A 19,164-nucleotide genomic window follows, 5' to 3' on the forward strand; every position below is an offset into this window, starting at 1 on the left:
AAGAGACAATACTATTAGAAGCAAAAATTATCATTGCTTTAAGTTAAAAATACTGAGAAGCTACTATTCTTCCTATGTGACTATCTAGCCAATATGAAGGTATCGAGTATAATCATCTTCTTTTCAATTTTCACTACATAAAGAAAAACATTAAAGATAACTTCTAATTATTTTAAAAATATCTGTATTAAGATATTTGAGCTAGTTTCGTGTTACTTACATGATCCATTATATTGAATATCCATGCTTGAAAATTGCAGTGTTAAGTTACCTATATGCCCTCCCTTAGGATGCAGCCATAGGTAATCAATATCGAATTGTATAACCATGATAATTTTGCGCAGAGCGAACTGAATTTGATGACAGCTGCCCAATAAAAATTATTAAAAAAAACTAGGAGATCAGGACATATATACTTAAAAAAGCATTGGAGCCATATTGAAATCCCTTCAAAATAATTATCTCCGGGTTGGATTAAATACATCATATATAATAGATTCACCTGTTAAAGATATTGGTTGTTACTGCATTTGGGAGATTAAAAAGCTGAAAAATTCATGACATGCTTCCCTATGCTTGATTAGAAAACAGAAAGCCACAAGTTGTTTCCCTATGATGATTAAAGACTTAAAACACAAACCAAGAAATAATTGAAACAAAATTCTGAATGATTTGTATAATATTGCATGACTTCCAAAATCCATGCATGTTACAGAAGTGAAATTATTTCTCATTCCCATGTAGAAACATCGCTACATTTTCTGATTGCATTCCCCAATTTCTGAGCCCAAATAAGGTTCAACAGAAGGAAATTTTATCCTTCCAGAATTGGTCAGTAAAAGCAGATGGTGTATATAAGCTTCCGTCTGTGCTGCCTCTCAAATCTTATAACTATTTCATCTATGTCATCCTCCCAAGCATCAACTGCCTCAAGCTGCACACAAGAAGGTTGATGGAATTATTTCATTGGAATGCAGAGATTAAATTCCATAGACACTCACCCAAGATTCAATCTCAGATGTTGCATGATACACAAAATGATTATGCAGCATGCCATAGTTCCTACACCAGTATGGAAAATATACGATCAAAAGTATCCACTATGCAAACTTTGAAAAGATGTAAAGTAATAATATTGGGATAGTGCAATCTTCTCAGATAGTATATAAACATCTCACCTTCTGACACAAATCTAATGCCAAACGTGCACCAGAGGCTGCTTCTTCATGATTATCTTTGACATCCAGATTAATCACCAATACACTTTTCATTAAAACTTGTTCTCTATTATGAAGGTCTGCAAGTATAATAGAAGATCAAGATTAAGTGATGGAAATTAATCCATAACATTGTCTTTCCTGCTCTCATAATTCACACATTTAATCAGGCTGTCCATTAGTGAAAGTTTTGTAACAGATATTCTCATGTAGTTAAGAAATGTCAATCACCTCAGAGAGACTTATCACAGAAGATTAATTAGGTTTGCAAACTTCGCCACTAAATCATTAACACAAGTTCTCTAAATAGAGAATTGTGAATGAAAAAAGTGAAGCTGCATTATACAGAAGAACCAATGGAGCAAATTTTTTGGAAACTAATATAGCACCATGCAGTTCAGAATCCACATTATGCAGATAAACAAAATCCAACCTTCAATGACCATGTCAAACACCCTCTCTTCAAATGTGAAAACCACATCATACGAACCATCTGCAGCATTTTCCTGCCATCGCTGTGGTGCCATTTTCACATTTAAATTCCGTTTAAGCATCTGCAGAAGTCCATTTCTTTTATATCTGTTTTTTGGTCAAGGAACTTTTCTGCATTACTAAATCTAATCCATAAGCTGAGATCATTCAACAGAACGGCGTGTAGATAGCATGGCCCATTTGCATAAAAGGCCAAACATTGAACATCAAGTTGATTCAATATAAGAATTGCTGAGACAATCCTCCATTAAATTTTGATATTAGCAATACAAATAATGCACACAAATACAACAAATTTTGCAAACCCTAGTAGGAACAATGCTATGCTTAAACAACCGAAAATTTCCAACAACATTCTTAAGATGTAGAGTGATGTTGAAAAAGAATATTGCTCATTGCAATTTTCAATTCCCAAAATACAATACTTTTGTGCTGATAACAAAAGTATGCTATATGGTTCTTACAACAATCATTGTATTATTTACCATAATAAGGGAAGGATACAATTCTGGATCTTTACGCTTTAGATCATCAAACATTCTTCGATAAGGAGTTCCAAATTCATATACATTTGGCTCCCTGATTGAAGGTCCAGGTAATTTAACATGGGCTCCAGTCCCATAAGAACTTACATCAAAACCATGCTTCTTTAACAAAGCATGTGCTTCCATACTGCGATTCTGGTTTGATGCACACACCATAGCATGCCGGAGTCTCATTTTCAAAACAGCTGGGGATCCAATAACTCCTCCAAAGCTAATTAACAAAACGTACAAATCTAGATCCTGTTCTTGTACAATTCATAAACTGAATCTCAGACATACGATATTCAGCCTCCCTTCAAGTTGATAGAGATACTTTCCTGCTTTCATAATTCCCGAATTTAAAAAAGTTCAATTAGAAAACTCTTTCATGATCCTCTAAACCAAAATCTTTACCAACATAATAAGCTTCTTACGTAATCTGCAATTTTCTAAAATTACTTGCAAAAATCAGTAAAACTAAAAATCTGTCAATTAGGCAGCAGAAAGATTACAGAACAAGATTCAGCCACTTGATACATATAAAGGAACCATACAAAAATTGAAAAACATATTAGAGTCCAAGGGATTCAGCTCAAGTAGAACCAAATCATTGGGTTCTTATTGTGGAGATCCCAGTTCAAATCTCCATAGTGACAATTAATGTGGAGTTCTACATGGTGACACTTTGTCTTCCACTGGAGACTTTTAGTGGTAATATCCAAAGAAGCAAACATCTGGAAAAAATCGTGATTATACCCGATTAATTGGGAGTCGGGGGTTTTGCCGATTTTTTCCCCAAAAAATCGGAATTAATCGGTCAACCTTGGTCAACTATTTTTATGAAAAAATAATAAAAAAAGTGAAAAAAACGCGTAAAAAATCGTGGAAAAAAACACACAACCTAAATGGCGCGAAAACCCTATACGACGCTTGTTTTTCATTTAACAAAGTCAAGGGCAGATGGAAATTTCTTTGTGCAAGTCGAGGGCAGGCGCAGGGATCCATGAATTTACCAGAGCTGACTGCAAGCTGCGATTTATTTGCCGGGTTACCCTATATTACAGACTAAATTCATTTTTTGTAATATAGTCTATCACATTTTTTGTAACATTACAGAAAATGAGTTTAGTCTATCACAAATTAGATATATTTATTACAAATTAATATATTTTATTTGTGATACTAAATTAATTTTCTGCAATATATGTATTATCTATTACAATATCATTATCAATATAATAGATAATACATGTATTACAGAAAATTAATATAGATAGTCTATCACAAATATAGACTGTATTATCTTACTGTCATATAGATAGACTAAATTATCTATTACAGTAATATAGAATCTAGATAGACTAAATTATGACTGTATTGTCTATCTAAATGATTGTAATATAAATAGACAATTCACAATACAGTCATATATTACTATATTTTATTTAGATAGTCATCTATTACAGTAATACAGTAATATATGACTGTAATAGATAGATTTTTTATTTTATTTAGATAGTCATTTGTTAATCTATTAATAGATGTCTGTAAATAAAATACAGTAATATAGATAGAGAATATATTCATATGATATATTACAGTATCTAAAATAATACTGTATTATTTAAAAAATGCATACAGTCATATGATATATTACAGTCATATGTCCACAACTTGGAATAAAATCCCTTGTTTGGACCAGTATCAAACGCATGGTAAAAGAAGTAGACTAGATAGGAAAATTAAGCTTAAAAAAGTCAAGTGGAAGACTAAAATTAAACTTCAGTGTGTGGTTGAAGGGAACCATACCCTAAATACAAGCAGGGGCATATTCCAAGGTGACAGAAGACGGTGACTTCTAGCTTATGCAATTCATTTTAGGCTGTTGCCAAACTACCTAGTGATAAACATGACTAAAGCTCTCTGTAGTCAACAAATTAGGCTAGAATAAGTTATGAATATAAAGATATTCATCAATATGAATATAAAGTTAAACAACAAAAATCTATTTTCTACAATTCATGTGTTAAAGTGTCTATTTTATTTGCCTACAATATCTCTATGCTATGGAAATGCCTTTAAATATTAAAAAAATATTGTTTTTGATTGTTTTTCTGCAATTTTTAACCTTTTTTTGTAAATCCGATTTTTTCACGATTTTTTCAAAAAATCTTATACTTTTGTTTTGCCGATTAATTCCCCAAACGATTAATGCTTCACTGGTAATATCTAAGTTATTATCTAAGTGTTGATGCTCGTAAGGAGTTATGTATTAGTCTCAGTTGGATCACACACTCTTTTGAACTATATTTGTAAACTATCTTCAAATATTAAAAAGAAATGTATTTGATAAAAATCATAAGTCTCGACAATTAACGAGATTTCACTTTACAAGGCAAAACTGCAAAACTGCAAAACTTCAAAAGTATTCAACTTTATATTTGTTGCATATCTTCCGCTATAAGGTTTAAAAGTCAGGTCAATAAAAATCGATAGACAGATGCATTGGAGATGAAGATGGGTGTACATGTGCAAAATTTTTAGAAAGCTCAAAAATTCCAGAAAAACATCTTCATTTAGCAAAATTATTTGATATCTGTCTGCCTCTATCCATTCTTTTCTGTACAAGTGAGGAACATAAATACTTTATCATATCTATAGGATCATGAGAGTGTCTATGAATCCTGCAATGGAGGCCAAATATGTAAAGTGCCCATATGGAATAGTTTATAATTTACTATAGATCTCCAAAAAGAGCGTGCATTTTGCATAGAACTTCTAAGGGCTTTTTCCCACTGACCAAAACGATGTCAGCATGCCATCCTTCTGTAAAACTTTCAAATTAAAATAATAGCAATAAATGTACACATTTTATTTTATTAATGCCTCTTTTTTGCATAGATAACAATGACTCGCAATCTTTTTTGCATAGAAAACAACGTCTCGCAATCAAAGTGTTCCAATATAATCATGCAAGCCAACATGATGCTACCTGTCGGTAAAAAAGCTTTACTGACATAAAATGATAGAATTTGCGTAGAGAGTACAAGGGGTATTAGAGATAATGATAATTGGGTGCTATATAAAATGTAACTAAGATATTGAGTCATGAGAGAGGCAAGATACCTTAATATGAAAAATTGAAAGGTCAAAGGCCATTTGTAATCTATTTGATTAAATATATGGAAATAGAAGAGCTCATGGGAATTGATTGATATCATTTCTCTGTGTTTGAGCTTATTATAGATTTTATATTGTTTTCTGTATATAGGCTCTTGTAATTCTAAGATACAGTTTGAAATCACCAAAAAAGGCAAAGTGTTCACAATGGCAAAGATGATGAATAAGGGAGTTGTGCTGCACCATTGGCAAGAAATAGTACCATGACATTTGAGGGAGAAAATGTTGATGCAGTAGCAATGAGAGACATCATCTCGCAAGTCTATCTGTATCTATGAAAGATGTGGTATCCAAAAGCTATTTAGAGCTACCAATCTCTTGGATGTGCTGAAAAGAGGTGATCAACCTAGGGATCGTAGAATCCTGACAAACCACATGTAAGGATTTGTACTGAAGGATGATGACCTCCCGAAGATAAAGAGCCAAACACTGCTGGTCTAAATATTTAAAGAAAGTGGAGAGATTGTTGCTTGAGTCCCAATAGAGGTAGTAATATCTCCTTCTAATCCAATAATGAATGGGGCATCTAAGGATGAAACATTCTTTGGTCTCAACCTCCTAGATGAAGCAAAAGCAAAGAATCCAATCAAGGCAAGGACTATGGTGATCTATCTCAACCTCTAGTTGATGAGAACATGCCCTCATTTGGCCAAAGGGAAAACTTAAGCCATGTGACCAATGACGTTGCTCAATGTAAAAAGCAAGCTTCAAGTTAAGAAGCACAAAAGGGGAGGTCTAAGTGACCTAGATGCATTGCTTGTAAATGTCCCTTCTAGCAACTCTGATGATGGTCTCCTTCAAAAGGAGGCACTGAGGAGGAGCAACCCAGAAATAACGAAAGGATCCAATCTATCAATAGAGATGCCAATAGAAAGGAGTGAGCTAGCCTTGAAAAGCCAACAATGATGGTGCCAAACTAGAGTCAATAAGGCAATCTTCTTAGAAGAGCAAAGAGCCAAATACTAATATCTATCATGACTAGAGGCAGAGTCACCCATGGATTTGAGTTCACGCATGTAGAAATTAAGGTGGAAGATAGTCTTGAGATGCAATGGTTGTGCAACAAACTCTGCCTAGTGTTGGTGTCTGTTTTATCATCTACCAAACATCGGGTATTCTATCCTCTCCTGAAAAATCACTACTGATTCCAAGGTCTATATGTGCGAACAAGCGACTTTAGTGGAATAGCTTCTTGGGTAGTGTATGCTGAAATTTTCAAGGGGGACTTACGTTTGACAAGTATTCTTTTGAACTGCTAGACTTAGATGGATTTAGCAATTTAGGCTCTTCTTTTTTTGGGGTATTCTGGGATTTAGACTTTCAAAAGAAAGGAAAAAAGAGATAGGGTTCAGGAAGGCTAATCTAATCCTACAAATTCTGGAGATGGTATCAACTGGATGCTTTCGAGAAACCAAACCTTGCTTCGCCACACTAGGGACAACTACACAAGGCCGGTGCAATCTTCAATGGGTTGTGCTTATGATCGAGATGTTGCGATGCACAGGGGATGGGCTCAGACTAACTTTGCATGGTAAAATGGAAATCATCCATTTACCAAAAGTATGAGCGGAAATACACCATCAATTGATACTTATCAAATCCTTCATTCAAATTAACAACAATGAAAACAAATCTAAATTAATTTTAACTAAGTGTTGAGGCAATTGAAACCATGCAAATCATTCAAATGATAGAGATTACAAAGCAGCGCACATGCAATATATTATCTGGAAATGGCCTTAAGCAACAATACATCAAAAACCTCACCCTTTTCAAATGAGGGGAGGCAACCTTATATAGTTTCTCAAAAAAAACTGAATGGCCAAGATCAAACAGTGATCAAGGGCCAAGATTGAAAGTCCTAAACCCTAATTAGGGTTTCCCGAAATACTATCAGTTCAAGCAAATGAAAGAGTGACAAGTAGCGTAGCTGCTAATTTTACTGAGGTGAGCGGCCACTTTCCTCTTTCAGAGATTCAACGTATCTGGACACCACGAGCTTGACCTCCTCTATGGTGGCACTTGGCAAACTGCCAATTTGGAAATCGACGAGATCCACATCGTCGGCGCACGTAGCAAGGATGCCTTCCCACTCTACTGCCTGGGTGAGGAAGTTGTCATCGATGGAGAGGAAGTTTGCAATCTTAGAAAGATCGCCTTTGTCAATCATCCTTGAATCTCGAAAGAAGCTTGTTTGAATCTTGGCTCTCAGGTTCTCTGCTTGTAAATGCTTCTCCCTTAGGCTTTCCTTCTGCCAGATCTCTGACGCCACCCGGAATACCTTGCCCAGAATCTCTCTAACCCTTGCCTCTGTCTCAAAACACTTGGTCTCGGATTTCTTCAGGACTTCAATCCAAGTGACCAGAGCATAGTACCACGTGCCGAAGTCGTACCTGTCTCTTGTCTGTATGATGCCTGCATCCACTAAGCTCTTCTTTGACATGCCTCGGATAACCTTTAGGTGAGGGAGTATTTCATTCTGAATTTCATCCACTTCTTCCCAATTGGATGATAGATCCTGGATACGATCAATCAACAAAGAAGTTGCCTCATGCGCTGATACTAAGTTTTCTACCAGGGTGTCAGCACGTATCACAGCATCTGAAATCCACTCCTTTTCTTGAGTGTACGATCCCTTCATCTCATCATAGTCCTTCATTGATCCCTGCTGAAGAGGCTGTGGTGGAGTAGCTGGGACTTCATGGTTGAGCGGGCTAGTAAGATGGAGAACATACTTCCTCCACTTTCTTTCTCTTTTCTTTCTCATGAGCCAGCCTTGTCTTTAGAACATCACAGGAGTCGTCAAAATATTGGACCTCCTGGTCCTGGGTAGGCTTACCCATCTCTATGGTGGTGATCTTGTAGTCATCTGCGGTGACATTGTCCCTAGTCTTCCCTTCTTTGGGCACTGTTATCTGGACTGTCCTGAATCCGGCACTGTCTCTCTGAATCAGGGAGAACTTCCTGGCTGGTTTGGGCGGTTTAGCTGCGGCGGGCTCATTCACCTTCTCCAGGAATGCTGCGGTAGCCTCCTCGGTTGAGTGGACCTCCTTGGGAACCTTGGCCTTTATTCTTGCTCTCAGCCAATCAAGAATGGTTGATTGTTCTAGAGTATTCCGATCAAACTCATCGTCTGCTTCTCCTGGGTTCGCTGGTATGCCATCCAAGAAAATTATAGGGGCTTCACCCTGCCCTTTGTCTGGAGTTCGGAAGACCTTCTCCACCACCTCCTCAATTGGCTGAGAAAGCACTCTTCATCATCACTCACATAGATATTTATCTCTTGTTCCCCAATTGTACTCTGATCAGGCACAATGGAAGCAGCACTTAGGATGGAGTGACTTTCGCTGGATTCTTTTCTCTCAACCACAGCCCTTTTCCCTGTGCACTTTGTAGAGCTTCCACCCAACTCCTTTCTCTTTCGAGATCCAACGCTTTCCGGATTCCAAGCATCACCGGCAGAGGTACAAGGGTGGACGGACAGAGTATCATCCACTCCCATTAATTCATAAGTTAGAACCATACCTTTGGCCTTCAACTGTTTTGTCTTTTCAGATGCCCACCACCTTGAGTACTCAACCACTGACCTCATGAGGTCTGCTAGATCTGATTTTTCTCCCTCTGTCCAATCTATCAAGACTAAAGGTTCATTCTTCATCTTCTCAAAACCCGGCTGCTAAAGTTCTTGGCTTTCCTCCACCTGATCGGCAACTTTGAACACTTCCGTTGCTCTCACCATACTTAGAGGAATTCTTGACCAGAACCTCTTTCGGATCTCGAAACTATCGGCTGCATTAGCCCAGTAGTCTTCCAGATCTAGTCTATGCTCAAACGTTGTCCCTTCGATCTTCTTTATCCTCTGGAATGGATCGAAATCTTTTCTTGCCTTGTATTGGTAAAAGGGATACCAGGCCAGTTCTTTCTCAGCGGTAGCTGCAGCTTGTGATGATGGACATGTTTCCAGCCCATCACCAATTGTAAGTGAGGATGTGCCTGCCTTCTTCTGCTTATCCCTTTGAATCACTATATACTCCTCCAATTGTCTCACAACCTCGAGCAACACCACTCGGTTGGTAGGGTAAGCTGGAAGCTTGTATGGAGGACCAAAGAATCCCTGAATTCGGAGGTAAGTGAACTTTGGATATTGGATGTACCAACACTCGAACCGACCGATGAAGTCCATAGACTCTTGAGAGAGCCTCTGGTGTAGGCCACCTTGAAGGGCCCCGGTAATGTGCATCAGGAAGGCATCATTCACCCTTTTGAAATGGAACTTTTCCTCCATTTGGAGCTGGGGATAGCAATCATATACTAGGAATTGGTTCCCTTTGTTCCCAACTTCTCCTCTGCAAGTGAGACCTCTGTACCTGTAGGTCCTGGCTAAAGAATAGAACAAGTAAGAACTCATGAAGAAAGTCCTATTTACCTCCAGATTCCTTAGCTAGCTGTCTAAACTGTCGCTGATCATACGCGCCCAGTCTATCATTTTTACTCCATTGATTATTTCATTAATGAAATAATACATCCAAGGTTCAAATGGAGCTCCCTGAGGATTTCCTATTATTCTATTGAGCTAGACAATCATGTCCCCAATGTCCTCCTTGAAGTATGCTCGTACTAGGCTCTTTCTCTGGAGTTTAGAGGCGCCCTTCCTCAGCTTGTCTAACTAGGAATGATTAACTATGGCATCATATTCTTCCAGGTGATCATGGTACAGACTGTCAGCTTCATCCTTGGTCATATATACTGTGTTGTGGTACTCAGGGATCCTGAAGGCCTCTCTGATGGCCTCATCGCTGACATTCGCCAACACTCTTCCATCAGGTGCAACAATATCCTTACTGATGGGGTTGTACTATTTGGCACATTCAACTACTAATTCATTGCACTGCATGGTGGGGAGGAAACCGGCAGCGTGCACGATACCACTCTTCATCATCTTCCGCGCAATGGTGGTAGGCACAAGGTTGTCCAGACCAAACATTCGCTTCTTAAACTCCCTCAGATTGATGTGTTCGAGGTTGGTGTCACTGATGTTCTTCCACTTGGAAGTCATCCTTGACTCAGGAGGAGCATCTTTATCTACCTGGAACTTCATGGTGCTCAAGACCTGCAGATGAATGATAAAAACTTTAAGTTAGAAAAAATTTTGCAGAATTTCGAAAAAAATAACGGGGCCGCGAAATGGCTAAGTGTTGGAAAATTTTCCATTTTTTCACTCTCATTACCTAGCCACCAAAGTTGAATTTTCACCTCCATACCCTCAGCCTTGAAGCTGGTTGAAGTCCCCATCAAGTGTTAAACTTTCGAAAAAAATTTATACTTAGCTAAAAAAGTTGAATTTTCACCTCCAGACCCTCAGCCTTGAAGCTGGTTGAAGTCCCCATCAAGTGTTAAAATTTTCAAAAAAATTTCATACTTAGCCAAAAAAAGTTGAATTTTCTTTCTCCAAAATCATTTATTAAATTCTAGAAAAATATCCAAAAAATTCACAATTTTAATTTTACCTCTGACTTGGCTAGACTTTTCTCCAAAATATTGAGAAAATTCAGAAAAGATGCCTTTCTCCAGAAATCTGTAAGCCTTCTGCCAAAATATTTATCCGACTTCCAGCAATATCTAGAATTTCCTCCAGATGATCTTCAAACTGACATACTTTACTAAGATCTCCTTAGTAATTTTGAACTTCTTGGTGTAATAATGAATTTGATAATGAAGTATTTGTAGACAAGTTTTAAGAAAAACCCCTAAAATCATCCAACTCATACTTCTAATTCTAAAAAAAACTTTCCATTTTAATTTAAGTTTGAAGATATTCATTAATCCTCCAATATTCCCTTTCAAAAAAAACTTTCCATTTTGAATTAATATCTTAATAAATTTTTAATATTCCCTCAATATTCTCAAAAAAAACATTTCACTTTGGATTTATTTTGAGGATTTTTTTTTTATTTAGATATTTCTTCATTTTGGATTTAATTTGAAATCTCTGTGGATTATGTGTAGGTTGATTTTTCGAATTTTATCTCCATCTTTTTCAAATTTTGGCGAATTTTGCCAACCTCTCCAAGGTATGGCGGACTTTGCCTAGAACTCCTTCGTGGCCTCTATTAACGTAAAAAAACTTGACTAAGGCATTGGAGCGGACTTTGATGTTGACTCCTCCATGGCCCCTTCCTCGGCTTGGGAGGACTTTAACCTCAGCACCCATGTGACCTCTCCAACCTTGGGCGGACTTTGGAGTAGGCACCTTCCTTGGCAGACTTTGGCTTGGGCTCTTCATGGCCCCTTCATCCCATGGTGGACTTCGACCTTAGCACCCATGTGACCTCTATAGACTTGGGCGGACTTCAAGTTTAGCACCCACATAGCCTCCATCAAGGTGGGGCAAACTTTGTTATTAGCGCCTTCATGGCCTCCATCAAGGTGGGGCAGACTTTGTTGTTAGCTCCTTCATAGCCTCTCAACCTTGGGTGGACTTTGGAGAGTGCTCCTTCGTGGCCCCTTCAAACTTGGGCCGACTTTACCTTAGCCCCCACATAGCCTCTTCATGGCTGGGCGGACTTTGAAGTTGCCTCCTTCCTGGTCTCTTCATGGCTGGGTGGACTATAGGCCTTGCACCCACATGACCTCCTAAGGTGGGGCGGGCTTTGACTATGACACCCATGGACCCTCCTAGCTTATGGCGGACTTTGGAGGTTGCTCCCAACACTTGGCAAGCTTGGGCAGACTTTGTTGTTGGCCCCTTCAGACTTGGGCGGACTTTGGAGTCTTCTCCATCTTGGTCTCCTAAGCCTTGGGCAGACTTTAACCCATGCTCTTCCATGACCTCTTTAGGTGGGGCGGACTTTAGGCAAGGCACCCACATGGCCTCCCTAAGGCATGGCGGACTTTGATGAGAGCACCCACATAGCCTCCTAAGGCATGGCGGACTTCATGCAAGGCTCCTTCATGGCCTCTTCAACCTTCGTGATGGGATTTGAACCTGCAGAAACACTTCAAAACCCTTGTTAGCCAGACTTAGAAGAATTTTCAAAGAAATTTCAAAATTTCACAGTTTAATCTAATTTAACCGGATTAACTTGAAATTTGAAATCCGTGCTTAAGTGGATCATCTGAAAAAGCAAAAAGCCTAAAATCTAGGGATTTTAGCTTTTTAGGTCAAAACTTGGAATTTTCGAGATCTGGTCGGAGCTGGTCGATGGTGCAAGTGTAAACCCTAGGTTTGCATCCCGAAAAAGCAAAAAGCCTAAAATCTAGGGATTCGACTTTTTTAGGTCAAAACTTGGAATTTTTGAATTCTGGTCGAAGCAAGTCAGTGGTGCAAGTGTAAACCCTAGGTTTGCATCCCGAAAAAGCAAAAAGCCTAAAATCTAAGGATTCAGCTTTTTTTAGGTCAAAACTTGGAATTTTCGAATTCCGGTCGAAGCTGGTCAGTGGTGCAAGTGTAAACCCTAGGTTTGCATACCGAAAAAGCAAAAAGCAGACATCCCTAAAAAATAGGAAAAACTTTCTAAAAATAGCCATACCGGGGATCGGGCTAAAAATGCCAAAAACGAAACTTCCTAAAAAATAGGAAAAAAGCAAAAAAACAAACTTTCTAAAAATAGAAAGTTGTCCAAATTCGTCCAAATCAATTGCGATCTTCGTCCTTTGGCCTCTCTAAGCACTCTGGTGGTGTTCACACTTCGGAATCACATAACTTGCAAAAACTAACTTTCAATCGTTAGGGCCTGAAATGCTCTAAACTGGACAAGGCTTGGTGAAACTGCAGCAAAAGGTCACATGACACTAACAAAATTCTAGAAAGCAAGAAAAGAGAGGGTCCCCATTTGCAATGGGGCGATGTGTGAAAAAAGGTCACAACACCTAGATAATGCTTTGGGGGACAATACGCTTGCACCTAATAAGACATAGCATGAGTCTAGGCCCTCTCAATACAAGCCCAATCAATGGATCCCAAGTCAAGCCCCCAAACTTTTGAGCCATACAAAAATTGTGCGCTTGATGAAGGTATCAAAAAGATGTATCTCTTAGGAGATATCTTGGAAAGGGATGGAAACACAAGAATTCAACGAGACAGAGAGAGAGAGAGGCATATCCCTTACAAAGATTTGAATGTGATGCAAGCTTCACACTTAAGAAGGGACTCGAGAATTGGACTCCCAAGCATGTTTTAATGGGATGAAATCTTCAAGGCTAACCCCTGATAGAAAAATTGGAATCTAGAAAGAAGACATTTGGAGATATTGAAAATCACGACCTTAGTTTTACTAAGGTTGACCACAAGTTAACAAAGATCACAAAAATAAGCAAAGGCATGAAATTGTCATTGTAAACATTCAACAAAGTGAGAGAAGAGAGCAAGATCATCAACAAAAAATAGAATGACAATAACCATGTAATGACCCCTTTTGGTATATACCTGTTTTTTGTCCAAAAATAACAATTCCAACAAATGCAATTCATCTACAAATAGAATATCTATAGCAAATTACATAATTGCAATGCCAATTTATAGAAAATCCTAATTTAGGTCTTATAAGCAATATTAATTAACATCAAAGCATTTATATCAAGAAACTATGTAAACAAATAATCTCTATTTAAATCAAGTATCCTAAAAACATTCATATTTGTTTCATATCTTATTTTCCAGTCAACCATATTAGGAATCTGATGGAAAAGCTTGATAGGACGCTGGGAGACTGTCTTCCTCAACCAAGCTCAAGGGCACGAAATGAGCCTCCAAGTCATTCAAGCCCTTGGCCCACAAGTATGGCAGGATCTTAAGTCCATCTATCTTGGGGTAGCATGCTTGATGAGGGAGGACTGGTACTGCTGCATCTTCCCATAAAACATTTCACATTGATTCCAAACATGATTACTGATTGAAATCAGGTAATTAATTAATTATTCTATATTTCTTGGTGGATTGACAATTTTATCACATAAGAGGACTTAAAATCTTCCAATCAGATTTATGTTGAAATAAATAAACAAATACAATAATACTTGCATACCAAATTGCTGTTCTTAATTTCTAACTCAGGTTTTATCTAACTCGGTCTTATTTCTGTATTTTATGTCTCAAATTCCATGCTGTTCAGATTTCATATTCTGAGTTTATTTCTGAATTCTTCTCCAATTCGAACCTGATTATTCCATTTTCCATCCTCCCCCTTCCTCAATGAAGTGTACTCTCTTTATATCTTCCACGTGTAGAAGTCACAACTCTTCAATTTGTAAGGGATACATCCCTTCACAAATAGATTGCTGCCTTTTAATTATTATTTAACCCTTTAATTCCATTGCTGCCCAAAGATTAATCTCAGTCAGCCTTTATATGTTAATCGCTTCTATTAATATTAGTTAGCCTAGAAATTAATCTAAGCTGGCCTCTATAATGAAATGCTATACAGCATCTAGGTTTATTATTCATAAGGGTTGCGATCTGTTTTTTTGTTAATGGTTGCTAACCCTAGTTTGGCAGGAGCATGACAAAGGGGGAGATTGTTGGTATTTTGGATATGTTGATATGGTTTTGTCATTGATATCAACACCTATTAACACTTATCAACTCTGGCAATTGGAGAATTGGCAATGTTCACCGACAAGCAAATGACTTATGCACAGTCACAGGTATCTGGTTCACCGGCAGGATATATTGTTCACCGACACATGGAATAACATGGAAAACACTTGGTTATGTTGAAGACATCGTTTGGACACTTTGTCTTGAAGATTTATTCATTGGTATATTCGTGTTTGCATATTTGCTGTTACCGGCAAATAGGTCCAGGATAAACACCGGCAAGCTTATCTATTCCAGATCAGCACAACACGCTACGGAGATGATTTATTAATGTTGTAAATGCATTAAGCCGACATGTTAAATCGGATATTGCATCAGTTATTGATTTACTTATAAATTGTTTTATTGTTATATCTTTTGTAAAGCCGACCTACACATTTTGGTCCTAGGCTTTGGTATATATGTAAGATCTTATTTGTAAGATTGATATGCGATTGGAAAAAAAATTTGTAATAAGGTATATGCGAGAATAAGTAGAGCTATACACACAGACATCATTTGAAGGTTGAAGGAGGATTTTGTGAAGGCAATCAGAACTACACCGGTACTGAATCCAGCATATGAAGATGCTATTTTGAGCAGTACATCATTATTGGATTTATCCATCCAATTGTAGTTAGTGTGACTCCCATTTGTGTTTGAGCAATGAGCTCTAGGCACTTGGCCTTTCGGCATGTACAGACCCCCTATTGTATACACATACTATCTGCAGTAGTACCATCTGATTGTGGGTAAGGTTTCCCATTGTGGTTTTTCCCCTTACAAGGTTTCCACGTACAAATACTGGTGTTATGTGTTGTGGATGTTATTGTCTTTCTGTTTCATGCATTAATCTTTACCGGTACTGCAATTAACTGATAAACTGTCTACCAGCATAAAGTTTGGTTTATCGGTATTAAGCATTAAGTTTGGTCAAGTTGATTTTGGTTTGAATTTATTAGACAACTAATTCACCCCCCCCCCCCTCTCAGTTGTCTCTGGGACCTAACATATTATTCATAAGGGTTGCGATTTGTTTTTTTGTTAATGGTTGCTAACCCTAGTTTGGCAGGAGCATGACAAACCACCTCATAAAAGTGTAACCATCACCCAGATGAGCATGTTGCCAACAAAACACCTCCAACTCATCAATATAGATGCCAAAGGGAGTAGTACTCTTGAAAAAGTAAAAAAAAACCATTAGAAGTACGGAACTACCCAATAATTATCTCATTAATCCTATAAGCAACGGTAATGAGAAAAGAAAAAATGCCAATATCCCACATCTTCTAGAAAAGTAGGTGCCTTGGAAGTTTGGAACTAAGTCAAAGGCCTTCTTAAAGTCTATGTAATAACAAAAGACTAGAGAAGATCGGTGGTGAGCCTCTTCAATAATGACCTCAAGTGTGAAGATGTGGCTAATAGTTTGATAATCTCCCCTAAAACCAACCTACTCACAGCATGAAGATTACCTTTCTCCATGTACTCAAAAAGCAACATATCCAACACTATGGCATAAAGTTTGGCAACAGTATGCCCAATCCTTAGTGCAGTATTTGCCAAGGTTAGAGAGAACCCTAGACTTTTGAATAGGATTAATTATGTGATGAGATCAAGTTTTGAGGAAAGCAAAAACAAATAACCTCATTGAAAAGATTTGCCAAAGGTGAGGCTACGGAATCTACACCATATTTGATGAATTTAGCTGGAGGCCTTTGCACTTAACTGCCTGGCTGGTACATAACTTTAGAAAAGCCTTCCTAACATGACTTGTGGTAGAAATGGTGGAAGTAGGTGAAGTGGAGACCACAAAAGCAAGTTGATTGGGCATGTCATAAAAAACAGCTAGCATAGGAAGCCCATGCTATGGATGTTAGAGGCCATACTTGTAGGTTTTAACTTTCCTTGGGAGAAGAGTGTGCCAAAAGTGTTTAGGGGAGTGGGATCAACGAGGAGGGTAAGTTGTTGAGAAGCAAGAAGCTCTTGCTTCTTGCAACAAGGAAGAGAATGATAACCCCTATGGATGAAGGGCACAAAGGGAGGTCATGAGTGTAATATCCCTTGGCTAATCTGACCCTGTTTCGCTTATTTGAACCCCAAGGAATATTGTCAAACACTTGGAAAACAATGTTTGAAGCCGCTGTTATGAATTTTTTTATTGTCTTCTTTGGGTTTGTAGGCTGCAAGTGAAGTTATGGAAAGCTTCTAACAATGCAAGGTTGTTATAGAAATGATATACTAGCTGTTTTAGACCTTTACACACACATGTAATGACTGAAATTAACTAGTACAGCTAGTTGACATTAAGAAAAACACTTGTCATGCATCCCAATGTATACCTACAGCCATTAGGCATTTAAGCAAACAGTTGGCATGAAAGCCAAGTGGCTGATCAATGTTGAATGTTACCATGAATGTGGAGTATGCAACTTATATCTCCATTAAACATATGCAACCTCCAAGTATTTCATGATATAATCATAATAGCAAATGATGCAATGAAGTCATAATACAATGACCACAGATAGAAAACCTGGAATTTCAATGGCTGCCTTGATATATTGGTTTGATTCTCCTCATATGCAAAGCCCTTGTCAAAAATATATAGCTGTTCACCTTTCTAAATCCCCTTCTACAGAATTCGAACTACTGTAGCACACTATTCACAACACTGTAATCTCTTTCAATCTGCAAACAAACTCTGAAATAAACCCTCCAATCAGCTCAATATTGACTCCTGAATGAAGCCAACTCTCACAAGCATAATCAGATGATATTGCACACCCTCTATATGCTGTTACAATGAAGAAGCCACGCTCTCCAATGCCGACAAGCCTTGAATCTTGCAGAAACCCTTGGTATTCTACACTTCAATGCTTCAAAGAAACTTCAATCAAAAACTCCAATCACATATTCTAGTTCGATTCCTTTTGCACACTTATATTTCCTCTAGAAGTTCGAACTTCTTCAAAAAGCTTTTAATTAACATTTAAAATATTATTATATTTCATTGGCATCAATAATGTAATTAAACCTTGGGTTATGTGCTCATAAATTATTAATAAACTTGGCCCCCTTCTCATGATAAATAGACCCTCATTTAAGTGCTTTATAATATAAAGTCATTTTATAACTTAATAATATAATCTCCAAATAATTAATGTTTAATTGAACCAATTAAACATTAATATCTCCATGAATACTCTGTATTTTCGAATGTCATCTGAACTAGGAGCTAACACGAGGAGACTGCATATCATACCCACTTTACTAAAAATAGCAGGGGTCCATCTCTAACATCCCAAAACTTACCAAAAATGATAAGTAGAGCAAATGATGTCCGAATGATGCCAAATGAAGACCAAACTGAAGCACTCTGAACACTGGAGATGATACCAATCCTCATAGCTTTGACTACTGAAGAAGTTGCATCCCGTAAAGGACCCGCTATCCAACCTTATTCACCTACGAGGGTCAAGATAATAGGCTAATCTCACTATGAGTCTAATACTCATAAAAATGGGGACATTACAATGAGTTAGTGAAAATCAAAACCTTTGATGGAGAGATTTGCATTCATCATCAAACCACCATTTCATAGGGCAAGATCCATGGAGGCGAGGAAGGCAAGAAAGATGTAAAATATGGGGAAAAGATTCAAGGGCAGCATCCCAAAGGGCTTGACGAAGGAAATCATACATGGACTCAATGGTAGGAATAGGGATGGAGAAGAAATCCATCAAGATAAGGGAGAGACCACCTATATAATCATGGGCAGAGTCATTAACAAAATGGATAGTGGGATGCTTAGTGATAGGAAATGTGGTAGGAGAGGGTGGGTTTAAGGAGTGAGAATTGGCAAGGATGAAGGACATTGTGGCATGATCAGCAAGTGGGAGTTAAGGAGAAATAAAGAAATCATGGATATTATGAATTGGGGAACCTATAGGTGAGAACACAATCCATGACACTTGCACAACCACCATGACGAAAACAAGTGAATCTATAGACTTAGGCAAGCAAGGAAGCCCATTAAGAATGTGAAGCCTTTGAGATTCCCCTAATCGAAGAAGATGCCTTCTATAGGCCACGATAGCATTATTCCCATCAAAGGAAACTCTTTATAAACCAAACTCCTCAAGCTCCATCCCATGAAGACATAGCTCATCCTCTGCAA

The 19,164-nt window shown here is 37.9% G+C and overlaps 1 protein-coding gene across 1 annotated transcript in view; it reads right to left on the minus strand.

The window, feature by feature from the left end:
- Nucleotides 1–647: 647 nt before the first annotated feature.
- Nucleotides 648–19,164, minus strand: part of LOC131030918 (uncharacterized) — a 29,890-nt gene continuing 11,373 nt past the window's right edge. The window contains exons 2-5 of the mRNA XM_057961884.2: nucleotides 2,214–2,571; nucleotides 1,651–1,796; nucleotides 1,179–1,297; nucleotides 648–934 (exon numbers count right to left, since the gene is read on the minus strand). Coding sequence (XP_057817867.2) covers nucleotides 833–934; nucleotides 1,179–1,297; nucleotides 1,651–1,796; nucleotides 2,214–2,428 — 582 coding nt within the window. The 5' untranslated portion in view covers nucleotides 2,429–2,571 and the 3' untranslated portion in view covers nucleotides 648–832. The remainder of the gene's footprint in view (nucleotides 935–1,178; nucleotides 1,298–1,650; nucleotides 1,797–2,213; nucleotides 2,572–19,164) is intronic.

Source organism: Cryptomeria japonica, chromosome 10 (genome assembly GCF_030272615.1).
Source record: "Cryptomeria japonica chromosome 10, Sugi_1.0, whole genome shotgun sequence".
Lineage (NCBI taxonomy): Eukaryota > Viridiplantae > Streptophyta > Pinopsida > Cupressales > Cupressaceae > Cryptomeria > Cryptomeria japonica.